This window comes from Eriocheir sinensis, chromosome 30 (assembly GCF_024679095.1).
Source record: "Eriocheir sinensis breed Jianghai 21 chromosome 30, ASM2467909v1, whole genome shotgun sequence".
Taxonomy (NCBI): Eukaryota; Metazoa; Arthropoda; class Malacostraca; order Decapoda; family Varunidae; genus Eriocheir; species Eriocheir sinensis.
In genome coordinates, this window is record NC_066538.1 from 822297 (window position 1) to 838374 (window position 16078).

Here is a 16078-nt window from a genome sequence, read left to right on the forward strand (position 1 = left end):
TCCCGTGACACAATTTGTCCTGCAGGCACTGGTACGTTGATGGCAATCTGGTAGAAAGCTTGCTGAAAAAAAACAACACTTACTGATCGGTCTGCTGGTGCTAATGTGGCAGGAGATTTCCCAAGACTATGAAGTTGAACTAAGTGTTAATATTGTTGAGCACAGACTTTGTTGCGTAAGCTCCAGAAAGCTGCTGGAAACTTTGTGAACCAGGCTATAACGTTGTTTGGTTACTGAATACGAACATTTGGAGGACGAATGGCCATCTTTCCACGACTTCAACAAAAACTACTACTACTACTACTACTACTATACTACTTCTTTTGCTGAGAGTAGGCTACTATGCTGGCGGTGACTATAATCGATCGCTACGCGCATTAGAAAATGAAGGGAGCCCCCACAAAAAACAAAAAAAACTGATAAATTTCATGAAAAGTGGTGTTTACTGATTCTGCTTAAAAATAAAGATGAAGTTTATATAGGAAAACAACATCAATTATTATAATGAAAGGACAGATATATATGTAGATTTTACTGCATTCATTACTTGTTGTGCCTATACTAAATTGTATCAGTATTAGGTGGATAGCTTTTACAACACATGCATGTAAACCTTTTATTTTGCCGTTTAATTGTTACTTTGAATACGGTTCTCTATTTTGGGGAGAGATTAGGTAAGCTGTAGACGGGTAGCCCTTGCCCTTTTAAGGTGCTAGATTCCTTGTTGGTGTCCCTGAATGTCCTTCCATGTCCTTGGTGCTGTGTGTCTGTCAGTGTCAGTATTCCTCAAGGTCAGTGTACTTTTAGGAGACTAGGTAAAGTGTCGATGGGTAGGCCTTGTAGGTGCTAGACTGTTTCTTGGTGTTGTGTCTCATGTGCCTCCACGTTCTTGGTGCTGTGGGTCTCAGTGGTCCTCAGCGTCTCAGTGTAGTTTCTGGTGTCGATGAGTAGCTGTTCTTAGGTGCTAGACTCCTCGTTTGCGTTCTCTCTCAGGTCGTTATTCTTATAGACGCTACCGACTTTCACATCAGTTATTTCGAAAGATAAAAAAAAAGGTAAAACGGGTTCTCACGAGTATATTTTTAGAGTTCATCGTACAGAAGCCGTGTCAAACTCCCACCAGGATTACAAACTACCCAGGGAGAGGCCCACAACTCCCACGAAAGCCTACGCTGCCGACTTCCACATCAGTTATTTCGAAAGATCAAAAAAGAGGTGAAATGGGTTTTCACGAGTATATTTTTAGAGTTCATCGTACAGAAGCAGTGTCAAACTCCCACCACGATTACAAACTACCCAGGGAGAGGCCCACAGCTCCTACGAAAGCCTTATCTAATATGTGCGTTGGGCGGCGAAATGTTTAAGTACATGATCCTTAGTGTGCCTCAACGTGGTGCACCTTCACGTTGATGGCCTTGAAGTTTGGCACACTCTTGATGATCCTCTCGTCGTCGATGCGTCGGTCCAGCGGATACCCATGCGGCTGGTTGTCGGGGTACTTGCCGTCCGCACACCCGTAGTGGTTGAAGGACGTGTTCTCGTGCAGACCCTCCACGGCCGCGTCCTTGGCACCGTCGGAGATGAAGACAACCAGACAGAACTCCATGCCGTGTGAGTTGCCTTTGGGGAGGAGGAATCTGTTGGGCAGCCCGGCGCCACTCACGAACTCATCCATATCGAGTTCTTGGCCGGCAGCGAGCGCCTCCTCCGTCTTGTCGATGATGGTCTGGAAGCTGGGCACGTCGGGCACGGTGAGGGCCGACTCCCTGCTGCTGCGTGTGATGCTGTTGCTGCCCGGCGCCACTGTGGGAATAGATATTGTAGCTCGTTGTCTGATTGTGTAACGACCAGCAAAGTCTTCTCTGAACTTTACCGATCAGAAAATCTTTACTAAATCTATACCGATCAATAAATGACTTTTCTGAACTTAAGGTGATAGAAAAACGTTCTATTAGACTCTATAAATAAAATCAATGCATTCGATTGTGTAAAACAGCACCTTGAATATGCTTTTGGTTGAATAGCATGATTGAATTACATGGTATTTAACAGCAAGCAAACTATTTGGGAATACTCACGCTTCGTCCAGAACTTGTCCAGCTCGATGGCGTTCCACCTGCCCTCGTTGACAGAGAACTCGATGCCGTTGCTGTCATGCTGCGGCCAGGCAAAGATGCGCACCGTCGCCAGCACCTCCGAGCCCTTGTTGTTGGAGACGCCGATCTGGTACGAGAAATCCTTGTGGTTCAGGCGAGGAACAACGGTGGAGATCGCCACATCATCGATCTCGATTGTGTCGTCGACGGCGTTGACAAGACTGTACTCGAACTCCTCAAAGAAGGTTTCCAGGGGCTCGGCGATGGCCACGCTGTCAATAGAGACGTCGGGGAACACCAGGTCTTCCTTCGTGTACGGCTCGAGGCTATCCTTGTGCTCCCTGAAGATGTTATCCATGTACTTGTGGAGACGGAAGAACGCGGGGTCGCGCGTGGCGGTCTCAAAATGCTCGAGTACGCCAGGAGGGAGGTCGAACTTGCCATGCGGGTCACCCTGGCGGCCCAACATCATGTGGGCCATGTTGTGCAGCGCCCCGTAGTACTCCGGGTTAGGGCTGTACATGGAGGACTCGATGACGTCACCCAGCACGTCGATACCGCGCGAGTTCATAATGTTAATAATGGATCCGTCCCTGTCCGTGACGTAGCCGTGGGCGATGGCGTCCCTGATGCGCTCCTCGAGGATCAGCATGTCGCGGATCCGTGCCACGCCGTCCACGTCCTCGAAACACACGTTGTCTGGCCGTGAGGGGAAGTAGCCGCCGTACTTGTACATGGTGTGCGGCGCAAAGCCCTCGTAGATCATGTCGTCCCAGTGCAGCTCGTCAACGGGCTCCAGGTGGTTGGACAGCCTCTCAGCGTCGAAGCGCACGGTCAACTGGTGGTGCACCCAGAAGAAGTTCTCCCCCTTACGCTCTAAGTGGTAGTTTTCGTGGCCGTCATCCCACCAGAAGGGGAACTCGAGATGCCAGGTGACGTGGTGCGTGTTCATGCCCACGTCCTCGCCGAAGTAAGCGACGCGCTGCTCCGGGTTGTTCTTCAGCCTGCCGTTGGTGGGGGAGAGGATCTTGGCAGGCGTCTGCATCATCTTGGCCGTGTAGGCTTGTTGGATGATCTCGCTGTTGGTGAAGAGGTGCGGCGTGATCTCGTAGAGCGGCGGCAGCACCACGTGTTGGGTCAGCTTGGAGTGCACCACGGCGGCATACAGGGCGTACACGAACTCGCCCTCGTTCATGCGCATGCGGAAGAACGCCGCGTTACCAATATATGTTGCCCAGTCGCTCGAGTGCTCCAGGACATCGTAGAGCATGAGGGCCTCCTTGCGCTGCCGCGTGTTGAAGAGCGAGAACCAGTGGTGGCGCTGCAGCAGGCGGTGGTCCTTCAACTCCCGCATCAGGCGCCGCACGGACACGCCCTCGTCGTCGTAGGTGCCGGACATCGGGTCATAGCTGTCTGCCAGTCCGCGAAGTGCGTCGTTGCGGATGACTTCGTTCACCTTCCACAGCAGACTGTTCACGTCGTGCTGCTTCTGGGCGTTGGAGGCACCTGAAAATTAGGATGCATGACGTCCACTTGTACAGCAATCACATGTTTTCTGTGTCACATCATGGTGCGTGGAGCTAAACCACTAACTTGGCTTGAGAAATGAAGGCATAGGGACGGTGTGGACTCGTGTGAGGTGCTGAGCTGAGCCATGGATGAGGGGATACAAAATCGAAGATACTGTGGTCCATATTCTGGAACATATCCGACTCCCATGACGACTAATATCCAAGGCGAGAGAGAAGATTAAGCGGGTTTTCATGGGTGATTTTCCCGTTCAAAGTGCAGAAGTCGGGTAAAACTATCACTGGCATTACACAACAGTTCATGAAAATCCCAGCAACTTCTACGAAAGTCTTTTTAAACAGGTGAATTGAGGCGCTGATACTTAAGACTACGGGCATGTGAATCTTAATAATGGGTTCTCAAACTAGACTATGTGTCACCCCTTGCAAATGAACGCTGCAGGAATGATGGGAACACAGTCTACGTATTCTTAAGACTGTAAATGGGAGTGCCAAGTACCTCAGAACACCTCTTTGGCACACTGGTATTGGAACATAGGCAAAGTAGAGCAGGTCAGGGGTTAACAGCTAAAATGATATAACCTGAAGCTGGAGTCTTGATACTCACCCCCTGTGGAGTCTGCCATCATTCCCAGGTTAGGCCAGGCGGCAGCGGCGGCCACCAAGACGCTCAACACCAGCAGGAGCCTCATGTTGCTTGCTGGACCCGTCTGTGGTGACTGGTGACCGTCGTGAGCAGCAGTGGCCTTATATACCCTGCAGCGGTCACCTCGTTACCCCCCTCGGTCAGATAGTCCACGTACCCGAGTGTTATCTGCCTGCTCGTGTGTCCGGCTCGTCCCCCCGACCCCCGACATGTCTCAATGATCCACTCCACAGCATTTTATGACACAAGCCCTTATTCTTAAACATTTCGGCGCCCAAGCACATATTTGACAAGGCTTTTCTAGGAGTTCTGGGTATTTCTAAGGGTAGTTTTATGGCCCTGGTGGTAGTTTGATCCTTCTTCTGTACCATGAACCTAAAAGAACACTCATTAGAACCTGATTAACCTCCTTTTTGGCCTTTGAAAATAGTTGATGCGAGGCGTGGAAGCGTCTGAGAGTACCGATTATAAGACCCTAGATTCTAAAACAATTCGGGGCTTCTACACCCACATTTGACAAGGCTTCCGTAGAGGATTTGTGTTAGTATTTCCATGGGTATTTTTATGAGCCTAGCGATACTTTGATGAGGCTTCTGCACCATGAACGTGAAAAGAAACTAATGAGAAATTGACATATATCCTTTGTGACCTGTGAAATTATTTACTGTGAAAGCCAAAAGCGTAAGGAAACTTTTGCCAGCTTGGGTCGTCATTCTCACACGCCTCCGCCTCACATCAACCATTTCCAAAGGCCAAAAAGGAGATTAATCGGCTTCTCTTAGGTGCTTCTCATGTTCACAGTGTAGAGGCCCTATCAAACTATCCCTAAGCTCATAAAACTACTCATAGAATGCCCACAACCTATACGAAAGTCTTATTTTATGTGAGTGTTTGAGCCCCGCAATGTTTGAGGATACGGGCCCTGGCAGCTCCTTAACGCCATGAGTAAACATATTTTTGATGCCTTTGAGTTGGCAGCTGTTGTCATGCCGATCACACACCGATTCATATTGTGTTGTATCATGGTGTGTTGGCGAGCGAGGCCAGCAGTAATTCAGCCCCAGAGTTTGTTTGGTTTCCCGATGGTCAAAATGGGTAGCTGGTTTTATGCTGGCCAAACACCGATTCATATTGTGTTGTATTATGGTGTGTTGGTGAGCGAGGCCAACGGTAATTCAGCTGGTTTTATGCCGACCAAACATCGATTTATATTATGTTCAGAATAGTCAACATCCGTCTATAAACTCGTATTTTTTTTCGTTCCCCTTTTTTATTTCTTATTCTATTGCCACTGTCTCTTATTTTTCCCCATCCATATCTATTCATCAAGGGGGCTGTTTGGGTCTATAGCAGTTTAGTTTCCCCTTGATGCTCGTCCATGGATCTCTATAATAATGATAACGGTAACTCGATCACCAAGTATTTACCACGAGTACTTACCAACCCGACTAAGAACCGGGACCTGTGGGTAACACAACCTAAGTGAATGGAATACTACAACAGCCACACAGCAACAAATAGCGAAGCAAAAACGGGGTGGATGGTCATTGTGGTGAAGACTCATAGGAGAGGGGGCCGCGTCAAGAGCAGTCTAGAAGGTCACCCAAGGTCATTAAAGCCCGTATACTTAAACATAGCGGCACCTCTGTTCTCCTGTTTGAAAAGCCTCTCATGGAAATTGCTGGGCTTTTCATGGACTGTTTTGATGTTAAGTGATAGTTTTGCCTGTATTCTTAAACGTATCGGCATCTCAGTTGTCCTGTTTGAAAAGCCCCTCATAGAAACTGCTGGGCTTTTCATGGACTGTTTTGTGATGTTAGTGATAGTTTTTTCCATATTCTTAAACGTATCGGCATCTCAGTTCTGTTTCAAAAGCCTCTCATGGAAATTGCTGGGCTTTTCATGGACGGTTTTGTGATGTAAGTGATAGTTCTACCCGACTTCTGCATCTTCAACAGGAAACTCTGCATAAAAAAACCTTTTCAAACTTTGTTCTGCATCTTCAACAGAAAACTCGGCATAAAAAAAACCTTTCAAACTTTGTTATAATGGAAGTCCGACACGTTTAAAAGTTCCTGGGATTGTCATGGACTGTTAAATGATAACTTTACCCGACTTCTACATCTTGAACGGGAAACTCACCATGAAAACCCGGATAATCTGCTCTGTGGCCTTTTAAAAACAGTCGTAATGGCAGCCCGATACGTTTACGACTATGAACTTTACAGGGGACACGAGAAGGAGGAGAGTTCTTCTCCTCCTTATACATGATTGACAGGAATAGGGTACGGCGATAACAGGTCTTGAGCTATGTGCAAAAAAATGTTTATGTAAGGTAACTGCACCCAGAAAAAACGATTGGATACGATGCTTTTATCAAGAGTCAAATAGTCAAGTACCTGGCCACTGCTGTTGTTGGGGGTGGGGATATCTATCTGTCTGTCTGTCTGTCTATCTGGGGGTGGGGATATCTATCTGTCTGTCTGTCTATCTGTGGGTGGGTATATCTATCTGTCTGTGTCTGTCTGTCTATCTGGGGGTGGGGATATCTATCTGTCTGTCTGTCTGTCTGTCTGTCTATCTGGGGGTGGGGATATCTGTCTGTCTGTCTATCTGGGGGTGGGGATATCTATCTGTGTCTATCTGGGGGTGGGGATATCTATCTGTCTGTCTATCTGAGGGTGGGGATATCTGTCTATCTATCTAGTTACGTCACCAAAAGGGGTGACATCTTTTAGTGACGAGAACTCTAAAGTGAAAGTTAAATTAAATTCTTATATTTACATGACACACTTATATTTAATACGAGACAAAGAAAATATATTACTCCGGTATAATGAAGTTATAACCCTTAGTGACAAGGCAACAAAAGAAACAGAAAAAAAGTAAAAATATGCAAAGTATCCTCCTCGGATATGTGTCCTTGTACTTCACTGCCAAGGTGTTGTCCTCGCCGTCTGAAGTACAGCCAGTGACAGGTAGCATCTTAACATTCGGTTGAGATTAGACTCTTTCCGCCGGTGGCCGGGTAACTATTATAACCTCCGATGAAGCCCAGCTTGCTTCAGTCGAGGTGTTGAGGTGTCGAAGCGTTGGGGTCGACACAGTAGCTGGAATTGAAGTGTTGAGGTCTCGAAGTGTCGGGGTCTTGGTGGTGACGGCTGGGCTCGTGTCTCGTGAGTAGGATGGAGATGGTGGTTGATGTTGGACGAGCACCCGGAACGACCCTTCAAGGCGTCCGCTCGAGGGTCGTTACACTGTCTATTTATCTATCTTGTTTATTTTACTTATTTGTTTCACTTTACCTTGGCAGAGAAGTAACGGATAATAATCATATCCATCTTTCTTTATCTATTAACCTATCTATCCATCATCTGTTTATCTGTCTACCTATTAATTTATCTATCTATCTATCAAGCTATGTGTGCGTGTGTGTGCATGTGTGTACGTGTGTGTGAAGGTATACTGGTGGTTATGGGCGTAACACACACACACACACACACACACACATATAATGATTTTTCGGCGTTTAATTAAGTGAAGAGAGAGAGAGAGAGAGAGAGAGAGAGAGAGAGAGAGAGAGAGAGTTTATCTTTTCATAACTTCTTCATAACTATTATACCAACTCGGCGAACCTTTTACATTTTCGCGTCTTATCATATCTAATCTTAACGTCGGATTACAATGGACTTAATCAGTTAGCTTAGTTGACACCTCAGAGAGAGAGAGAGAGAGAGAGAGAGAGAGAGAGAGAGAGAGAGTAGCCCAGTAGTAGCAATAATAGTAGCCTAGTCGTAGTAGGCTATTAATAAAATGCAACGTATATAAGAGAATAAGTTAGATGATATTAAGCCTATATATTAAGTATTATTAAGAGAATATTGTCAGCAAAATATGGATCTTAAAAACTACTATGTCTGTCTATATTTATTTCCCTTTATCATTCCCATAATCATTCACTAACCCGTGTTCTGTATCCGGGATTATGATAAGAAACGTGTGTGTGTGTGTGTAGGCATTGGTGGTCATGGCAGTGGTGGTGGTGGTGGTGGCGGCGGCGGTGTTGGTGGTTAATGTAAATTCCATACCCTATACAGACGCCTTGCACAGTACGTGAGTTACTACTACTACTACTACTACTACTACTATTATAACTACTACTACTACTACTACTACTACTACTTCTACTACTACATTGGAGACGAGGTTGTGCGTTTGCAAGAGTGATATTTCTTTTTCTTCTTCATTTTGGTCTTGTTCTGACTTTTGTTCTTCTCGATCTTGTTCTCCTTCGTCTTGTTCTTCTCTTTGTTATTATTCTTGTTCTTGTTCTTATTCTTCTTCGTCTTCGTCTCATTATTCTTCGCCTTGTTCCTGTTCTTCGTCTTCTTCTTGTTCTTATTCTTGTTCTTCTTATTCTTCTTCGTCTTCGTCTCATTATTCTTCCCCTTGTTCTTGTTCTTCGTCTTCTTCTTGTTCTTGTTCTTGTTCTTCTTATTCTTCTTCGTCTTCGTCTCATTATTCTTCCCCTTGTTCTTGTTCTTCGTCTATTTGTTCTTACTCATGTAACGGTCCGAATGTGAGTGAGCGAGAGGGTATGCAAGTCAGTGAGTAACAGAGTAAGTGTAAGCGAGTGCGTGAATGAACGAGAGAATGTGAGTAAGTCAGTGAGTGACAGAGTGAGTAAGTGTGAGCGAGTGGGAGCGTGAATGAGTGAAAGAGTGAATGAGTGAGGGAGTGAATGGGTGGCTAAGGAATGTAAGTGCGTAAAAGGTTATGAGAAGATAACACGGCGAGCAAATATCATGAACGAGAGTTACTGAAATCCCTCATCTCAAAGCCTCGACCCCCCCAAGAAACTAATAACTAGTTAGTTAGGTAGGTAGGGTTTGATTGTAATACCGAGAGAGAGTCACGTGAAGAAGGGGGAGGAGCTTAGCGAGGAGCAAAGGCGAGAAGGCGAGGGCAAGGAGACCCACGGGCCAGTGAGGAAGAGCGCCAGAAGCTTGGGAGACGTGAGGATAGAGCAGATAGAGGCGGCAGCGAGAAACCACAGAGAGCAGACAAGGAAGCGGGCTGGTTTGGCCGAACAAGAACCGGGAGAAGAGACGTGAAAGCGGAGTTGAGTGAGAGAGGTGTCCATCTCTCCACTCAGCCCCCCGAAAACCACCCACGGCCTGCTGTGTGAGACTGACTACAGGATGGGAACTTGTATGGCGGGGTAACCTGCCCCTCGACTGCCCGGGTGGCCGTCCTACCACTAGTCTGGTGGCCGATATACCTCTGCCCCAAGCTGCTCCCTACATCACGACGAGCGCCCGCCTCTCCACACCAACCGGGGCCCGTCTGTCCATCACCAGGACCGCCCATTCCCATCGTGGACGTCCCCTGCCGAGCCCGACGCTCACGCCAGCTCCTGCCTCTCTTCCTCCAGCAACCAGAGCTAAGCATTATGAGTATTCCCCAAATCTCCCTTGTGCCGGTAGCTAGTTAGATTAGAGGCATACAGCCTGTCAGTCATTAATTTTTTAGTACTCCGCTAACCTTTGAAAAATTAAACTAAATACATATTTATATACAACCTTACTGTGAGTGTCATCATTTGGAGCCTGTTTTCCTGCTCATTTGAGATTACTGAACCCTTACACACATCCCCCCCCACCCACCCCTCCATAGTACATTATCACCACCCAGTTTCTTAATATTGTCTAAAGTGGTTCACACGGAAATCCTCCCACCTTCCATAATTAATCACAAGTAACGCCCTTCTGGTCACAAACCTCGGAACGAGTGTTCACTTGTCCTGAGGCCTTACCATCCGGGACCAGCTCTCGGGAATGTAGAAGACTACCACGCTACCACATACCATCTCAACCATAGTGGTCGTCAAAAGGGGATGTAGCGACACCCATAAACAAGACCATAGAGATATAAAGAGAACGCTACACTCGTGTTCTTGTTCTCTTCGCAGACGGCACACAATGGACCGCGGAAGGCACAAACGCGAAGGGGCTCGAACTAATAGTCCCCACCCAACAGAACGACAGCCTCTACACCTTCAGCCTCTACTCAAACACCTCCTTCCACCCCATCCTCACCCTCGGCTCCGTCACCCTCGACCCTGGCCAAGTGACGAGCAACAGAACGCTCACACTATTGATATCCTGCCCACCTGACGCTAATAACTGCACAGCGAAGGTAAGTAATGTATTGTATAGGTAAAAGGTGAATTTGGGAGTAAGGAAATGATATAGGTAATTACATAATAGGTAAGATTAACTACACGATGCTTAGTCTTAATATTCTGCCCACCTGACGCTTGTAACTGCACAGCGAAGGTAACGGAAGTGTCTTAATGAATCGTGTGAGGAAAGGAATGTTAGAGAAGGATTATGTCAGCAAGAAAAGAAGGAAGACAAAGGAAAAGATGATGAATGTGTGAATGAATGGAAATAAGGAAGTTAGGAGGAAGGGGGCAATAGAGGAGGATATAAAGGAAGCTAAGTAGGCTAAATGAATAAGTAGTATAATTAAGTGAATGATTACAATGAATAAGATCTTTAATAGAAGTCCACTGGTTAACAATACGATGTTTACTCTATTAAAACCAAGAACTGCACTGCGAATGTAAGGGAAATGTCTTGTAAAGTTGACAGGTGAAGTGAGTAGGCTAACGAAATTATATAAGTAAATAAATAGTAAAGTAATATGAATTTGAGTGTATAAGACTGAGTAGCATATAGCCTAGTTGTTTAATTCTTCCCATTCTCATCATTTTCTTAACTTTTCACTGTAGCCTACTAGTTTAATTATTCGATGTTCCATTTTTAATTTCCTTGTTTATCCATAGCCTACCTGTTTGTTAATTCCCTTTTTCTGTATCATATTCCTGTCAGCTGGTTTAATCATTCTTTGTACCCTTAACGTTTATTTATTGCTTACTATTGGTTTGATAATTCCCTTTTTCTTTACTATATTCTTTGTCAACGTTTATTTATTGTTTACTAGTTTGCTAATTCCCTTTTTCTGCATCATATTCCTGTTAGCTGGTTTAATCATTCTTTGTACCCTTGTTAACGTTTATTTATTGCTTACTATTGGTTTGATAATTCCCTTTTTCTTTCCTATATTCTTTGTCAACGTTTATTTATTGTTTACTGGTTTGATAATTTCCTTTTTCTGCATCATATTCCTGTTAGCTGGTTTAATCATTCTTTGTACCCTTGTTAACGTTTATTTATTGCTTACTATTGGTTTGATAATTCCCTTTTTCTTTACTATATTCTTTGTCAACTTTTATTTATTGTTTACTGGTTTGATAATTCCCTTTTTCTGCATCATATTCCTGTTAGCTGGTTTAATCATTCTTTGTACCCTTGTTAACGTTTATTTATTGCTTACTGGTTTGATAATTCCCTTTTTCTTTACTATATTCTTTGTCAACGTTTATTTATTGTTTACTGGTTTGATAATTCCCTTTTTCTGTATCATATTCCTGTCAGCTGGTTTAATCATTCTTTGTACCCTTGTTAAACGTTTATTTATTGTTTATTGGTTTGATAATTTCCCTTTTCTTTATTATATTCCTTGTTAACATTTCTCCAACACCCATATCCATTCTTTACTCTCGTTAACAGATAGCAAGATCACACACTACACGGACCGTTGCCTTGCTAGAACTTCCTTTCATCTTGAGATTATAGAAGATCGTATTAAATTATTTTCCTTCTCAAACGATACTACAAGACCCAAATTCACTCTTAACCTCTCGGCAACAGATCGGTGAGGTAACACAGACCGTTGACATCCCAGCACCTCCTTTCACGCTAATAGCAGAAGAACGTGGCAATGGAACGTACTTTATAGTGTACCACAGGCCAACGAAGGAGGGACAAGTAGGTTAGTGATTTTTTTTTTATAATAGTTGATGCTTAAGAATATATCACTACGTCTTACATATTTGCGTCACTAAAACCAGAATTCTCAGACGTTCTCGGCTCACAGCAACAAGGGAGATCATAGTTTTTTTTTTATATTCATGGTGCAGAAGCCTTGTCAAACTATTACTAGGCTTATTATGGAATCACTACGTCTTCCATATTTGTCACTAAAGCCAGAATTCTCAGACGCTCATGGATCTCACAGCAACAAGGGAGATCATGTGTTTTTTACATTCATGGTGCAGAAGCTTTGTCAAACTATTACAAGGCTCATCATGGCATCACTACTAACACAACCTCTACAAAAGCCTTGACAAATATATGTGTGTGTGTGTGTGTCCCGCTAAATGTTCATGGCCCAAAAGAAGCCTTGCCAAACTGTCACCAGGGTCATAGCACTACCCACCATGGAAATACTAACAATCTCTACGAAAGCCTTATCAAATAAATGTGGGTGTGTGAGAACCGAAATAATTGAGAATACGAGTTTGAGAAGGTGTCATGGGATCATATAAATATACTTAAGTTTCATTGTCAATAGTGAATTTGTGTGTATATCCCATTTACTACTACTACTACTACTACTACAGACGAGGCAGCAGCGGAGGAGGGGCGTTTCAGCATCGGCAAAATCATAGCCCTGGCGATCCTGGGCGTCATGATGGCCGGGATCGTGGTGGTGGTGGCGGTGTCCAGCTTCCTGTACAAGAGGCCTTTAGTGAGTAGAAGGAGTTTGATCGTCATTGTTAGTGTTTTAGTGCTATAGTGTTGGGATTTTCGTATTTTTTTACTTTTGTTCCTCTTCATCGTAGTCTTTTCAGCTTTTGCGTCTTGTTTTTGTTTGTTCTTGTTCTTCATAATGACCTCTGACCTCATAGCGTGCATAACATAATGAATTTTCACCTCATAACATAACATAATGACCTTTTCACCCCATAACATAACACAATGATCTTTTAACTCCATAACAATCTTAAGATAATGACCCTCTCACCCCGCAGCGTCGCCCCGGTGTCGTGTTCTCCCTTCCCCAAACGAGTGACAAGCGAGAGCCTCTGCTGCATCCCGCCCCGGACATATTGGAAGACGAGGTACGAGTTCGAGTGTCAGATTAAAGCCAGTAGTTTTAAACGTATCGACCCCTCATGATGTGTGTGTTCGCCCGTTTGAAAAGCCTCTCATAGAAGCTGCAGGGCTTTTCATGAACTGTTTTGTGATCCCAGTGATAGTTTTTCACGACTTTTGCATCATGAATGGGGGAAACTCCTTTAAAAACCCGGCTAATCTTCTCTGTGGCCTTGGGTAATAGTCTTAGAGGGAGCCCGAAACGTTTGATAATTCGAGACAGACTCTTTCGCCTCTAACAACAGCTATTTCCAAAGGCCACAAAGGACTGTATTTCACGTTCGCGGTGCAGAAGCCTTGTCAAACTATAACCAGGCTCATAAAACTACCAATTTCCAAAGGCTACAAAGGAGATTAGTCGGGTTCTCATCAGTGTTTTCGCGTTCACGGTGAAGTGCTAGACCTTGTCAAACTATCACTAGGCTCATAAAACTCCCCATTTCCAAAGTCCACGAAGGAGATTAGTCGGGTTCTCATCAGTGTTTTCGCGTTCACGGTGCAAAGCCTTGTCAAACTATTACGTTGGTCATAATACTACCCTTGGCAATAGTAACACCGCCTCTACGAAAGCCTTATCAAATGTGGGTGTGTGAGTCCTGAAATGTTTTGAGAATATGGACCTTTGATTGTACTTGTATTTTATTATAGTCTGAAACTTTCCATTTTCGTTCTTAACTGCATTTTTATTTAGAAGTTGAAGAGAGAGGAGGAAGGGGTAACAGAAGATCAGGGTTGCAATACTGTTTTCATTAATATTTTATGTATATGTATAAGAGGTTGACATCATAATTACTCTTATCAGACGAAATTACCCTTATTCACGGCAGGAAATGACTATGTCGGTGTTCAGTGAGGCGATAAGTCATTAATTATATCTGATAAGCTGGAAAAATTTCAGACTCGTAGATCATATTAGATATCCTGTGATTAATTGTAATACTACTCATGCAGTCTGTGTGTCTGTCTGTATGTCTGTGTCTCTCTTTTTTTTTTCTTTCCTCTTGTCTTTCTCTTTTTCTTTCCTTCTTTCTCTCTTCCTTTTTCTTTCTTTTTTCATTCGTTCTTTCTTTTTGTCTTTCTTCCTCTTCTCTCTCTCTCTCTTTCTCTTTTTCTTTCGTTCTTTCTCTCTTCCTTTTTCTTTCTTTTTTCATTCGTTCTTTCTTTATTTTGTCTTTCTTCCTCTTCTCTCTCTCTCTCTCGCTCTCGCTCTCGCTCTCGCTCTCGCTCTCGCTCTCTCGCTCTCGCTCTCTCTCGCTCTCTCTCTCTCTCTCTCTCTCTCTCTCTCTCTCTCTCTCTCTTACACATACACACACAAAAAAAGAGTTCGAACTAATGAATTCTCGCCATACTTAATCACTAAACTAACTGCCAACCACGAGTCCAGCACATGATCAAACCTTGGTGGCCCTACAGGATACACTCTGGGAGGCCGTAGTAGCAGGGGACATAGCGGCCGTGAAACTCTTACTATCCGAGGGGCTTGATCCCAGGGACATCGAGCCGCGGCGCACCACCTCCCCTCTGTTGGACGCTCACGTGATGGGGCGCCGACCTGTGTTGGAGGTGCTCCTTAACCACATCGGGCCCGCGGTGGAGGACGTCAGCGAACGTTTGATAGAGCAGGTGTTAGAGGTAAGAATGAACGTTGATGATGACGATAGTGAGTAAGTTAGTAAGATAAAGGGATAGTAAGATAAGAGAGTAAGATAGGTATGGTAGTATAGTAAGGTAGATGGTAAAATACTAAGATATAGTAAGATAGCTATAGTTAGGTATAGTAAAATTAATAGTAAGATAATTAGTAAGATAGATGGTAAGATTGTAAGATGAATTTTAAGATAGTAAGATAGATAGTAAGATACTAACATCATTCGCCATGCCCTGGTTTGTGTTACTTTTGTTGTTGTTGCTGTTTTGCTCTTGTTATTTTTTTTGTTCTTCTTGTTCGTCCTCTTCGTCACCGTAATCACTATCATAATTTTTTTCTTCTGATACTATTTTTACTACTACTACTACCTAACCTAACCTACCGGCCTCTTGCAGACTCCTACGTTCTTATGTTCATATGTACTGCTACCATCACCACCACCACCACCATTACTACCACTATACTCCTCCTTCTCAACCTTCTCCGACCACGACTATCTCTTACAGGAATGGGATAAAATGACGCGTAAGATCTTCGTGGCGGCGGAGTGTGGGATGTACCAGCACGAGGGAGGTGTGGGGGCCCTTCTGACCACCTACCAGCTCCCGGGCACCATCAGGGACGAGCAGGGGAGGTCCTTGGTGCACTACATGGCCTCCCCGACGGCCATGGACGGGCGGCCACCTTGGGAAGCGAAGGATATTGTGGCGTTCCTGACCACACATGAACATCTGATTAACGCCGTGGACTTCAGCGGTAAGGATAAGATAAGATGGCGCCACTATAAACACCTGCCTGCGCCGATATGGGCTGGGGCCGACTACCATTCAGGCCCCTCAAGCAAGTCTACCGGCGCTATAGGCGTAGACGTAAAAAAAAAAGAGGAAGTTTGTTTTTTTGGTTATGGATTTAAGTAATGATCAAACCCTTACTTTTTATTTTTAGGCTCCATTTCCTTCCACTCTTTTCTCTTTCCAAACCTCCTTCCCCTCTCTATTCTTAACCTTTCACCTCTTTATCGTTTTCACCTGTCCGCTGCGATTGTCATGGATTTGGCCCTCGTGGTAGCCTGGTAACATACAGTCCCAGGTCTT

The 16078-nt window shown here is 44.6% G+C and overlaps 2 protein-coding genes across 3 annotated transcripts in view; one reads left to right on the forward strand and one right to left on the reverse strand.

Annotated features, from left to right (window-relative positions):
• Positions 1 to 16078, forward strand: part of LOC127005373 (uncharacterized) — a 21824-nt gene that overhangs the window by 1155 nt on the left and 4591 nt on the right. The window contains exons 2-7 of the mRNA XM_050874173.1: positions 10243 to 10469; positions 12050 to 12170; positions 12802 to 12929; positions 13213 to 13302; positions 14750 to 14968; positions 15491 to 15740. Coding sequence (XP_050730130.1) covers positions 12870 to 12929; positions 13213 to 13302; positions 14750 to 14968; positions 15491 to 15740 — 619 coding nt within the window. The 5' untranslated portion in view covers positions 10243 to 10469; positions 12050 to 12170; positions 12802 to 12869. The remainder of the gene's footprint in view (positions 1 to 10242; positions 10470 to 12049; positions 12171 to 12801; positions 12930 to 13212; positions 13303 to 14749; positions 14969 to 15490; positions 15741 to 16078) is intronic.
• On the reverse strand, positions 1222 to 4381 carry LOC127005376 (hemocyanin subunit-like). 2 transcript variants are annotated; one of them, XM_050874181.1, is made up of 3 exons: positions 4233 to 4381; positions 2079 to 3602; positions 1222 to 1658 (listed from the first exon to the last, which is right to left on the reverse strand). In XM_050874181.1, the coding sequence occupies exons 1-3, from the start codon at positions 4315 to 4317 to the stop codon at positions 1402 to 1404; spliced, it is 1866 nt and encodes a 621-aa protein (XP_050730138.1). In that variant the 5' UTR covers positions 4318 to 4381; the 3' UTR covers positions 1222 to 1401. The 2 variants fall into 2 exon arrangements, with proteins under 2 accessions (XP_050730138.1, XP_050730137.1); XM_050874180.1 differs by having other exon boundaries at positions 1222 to 1803.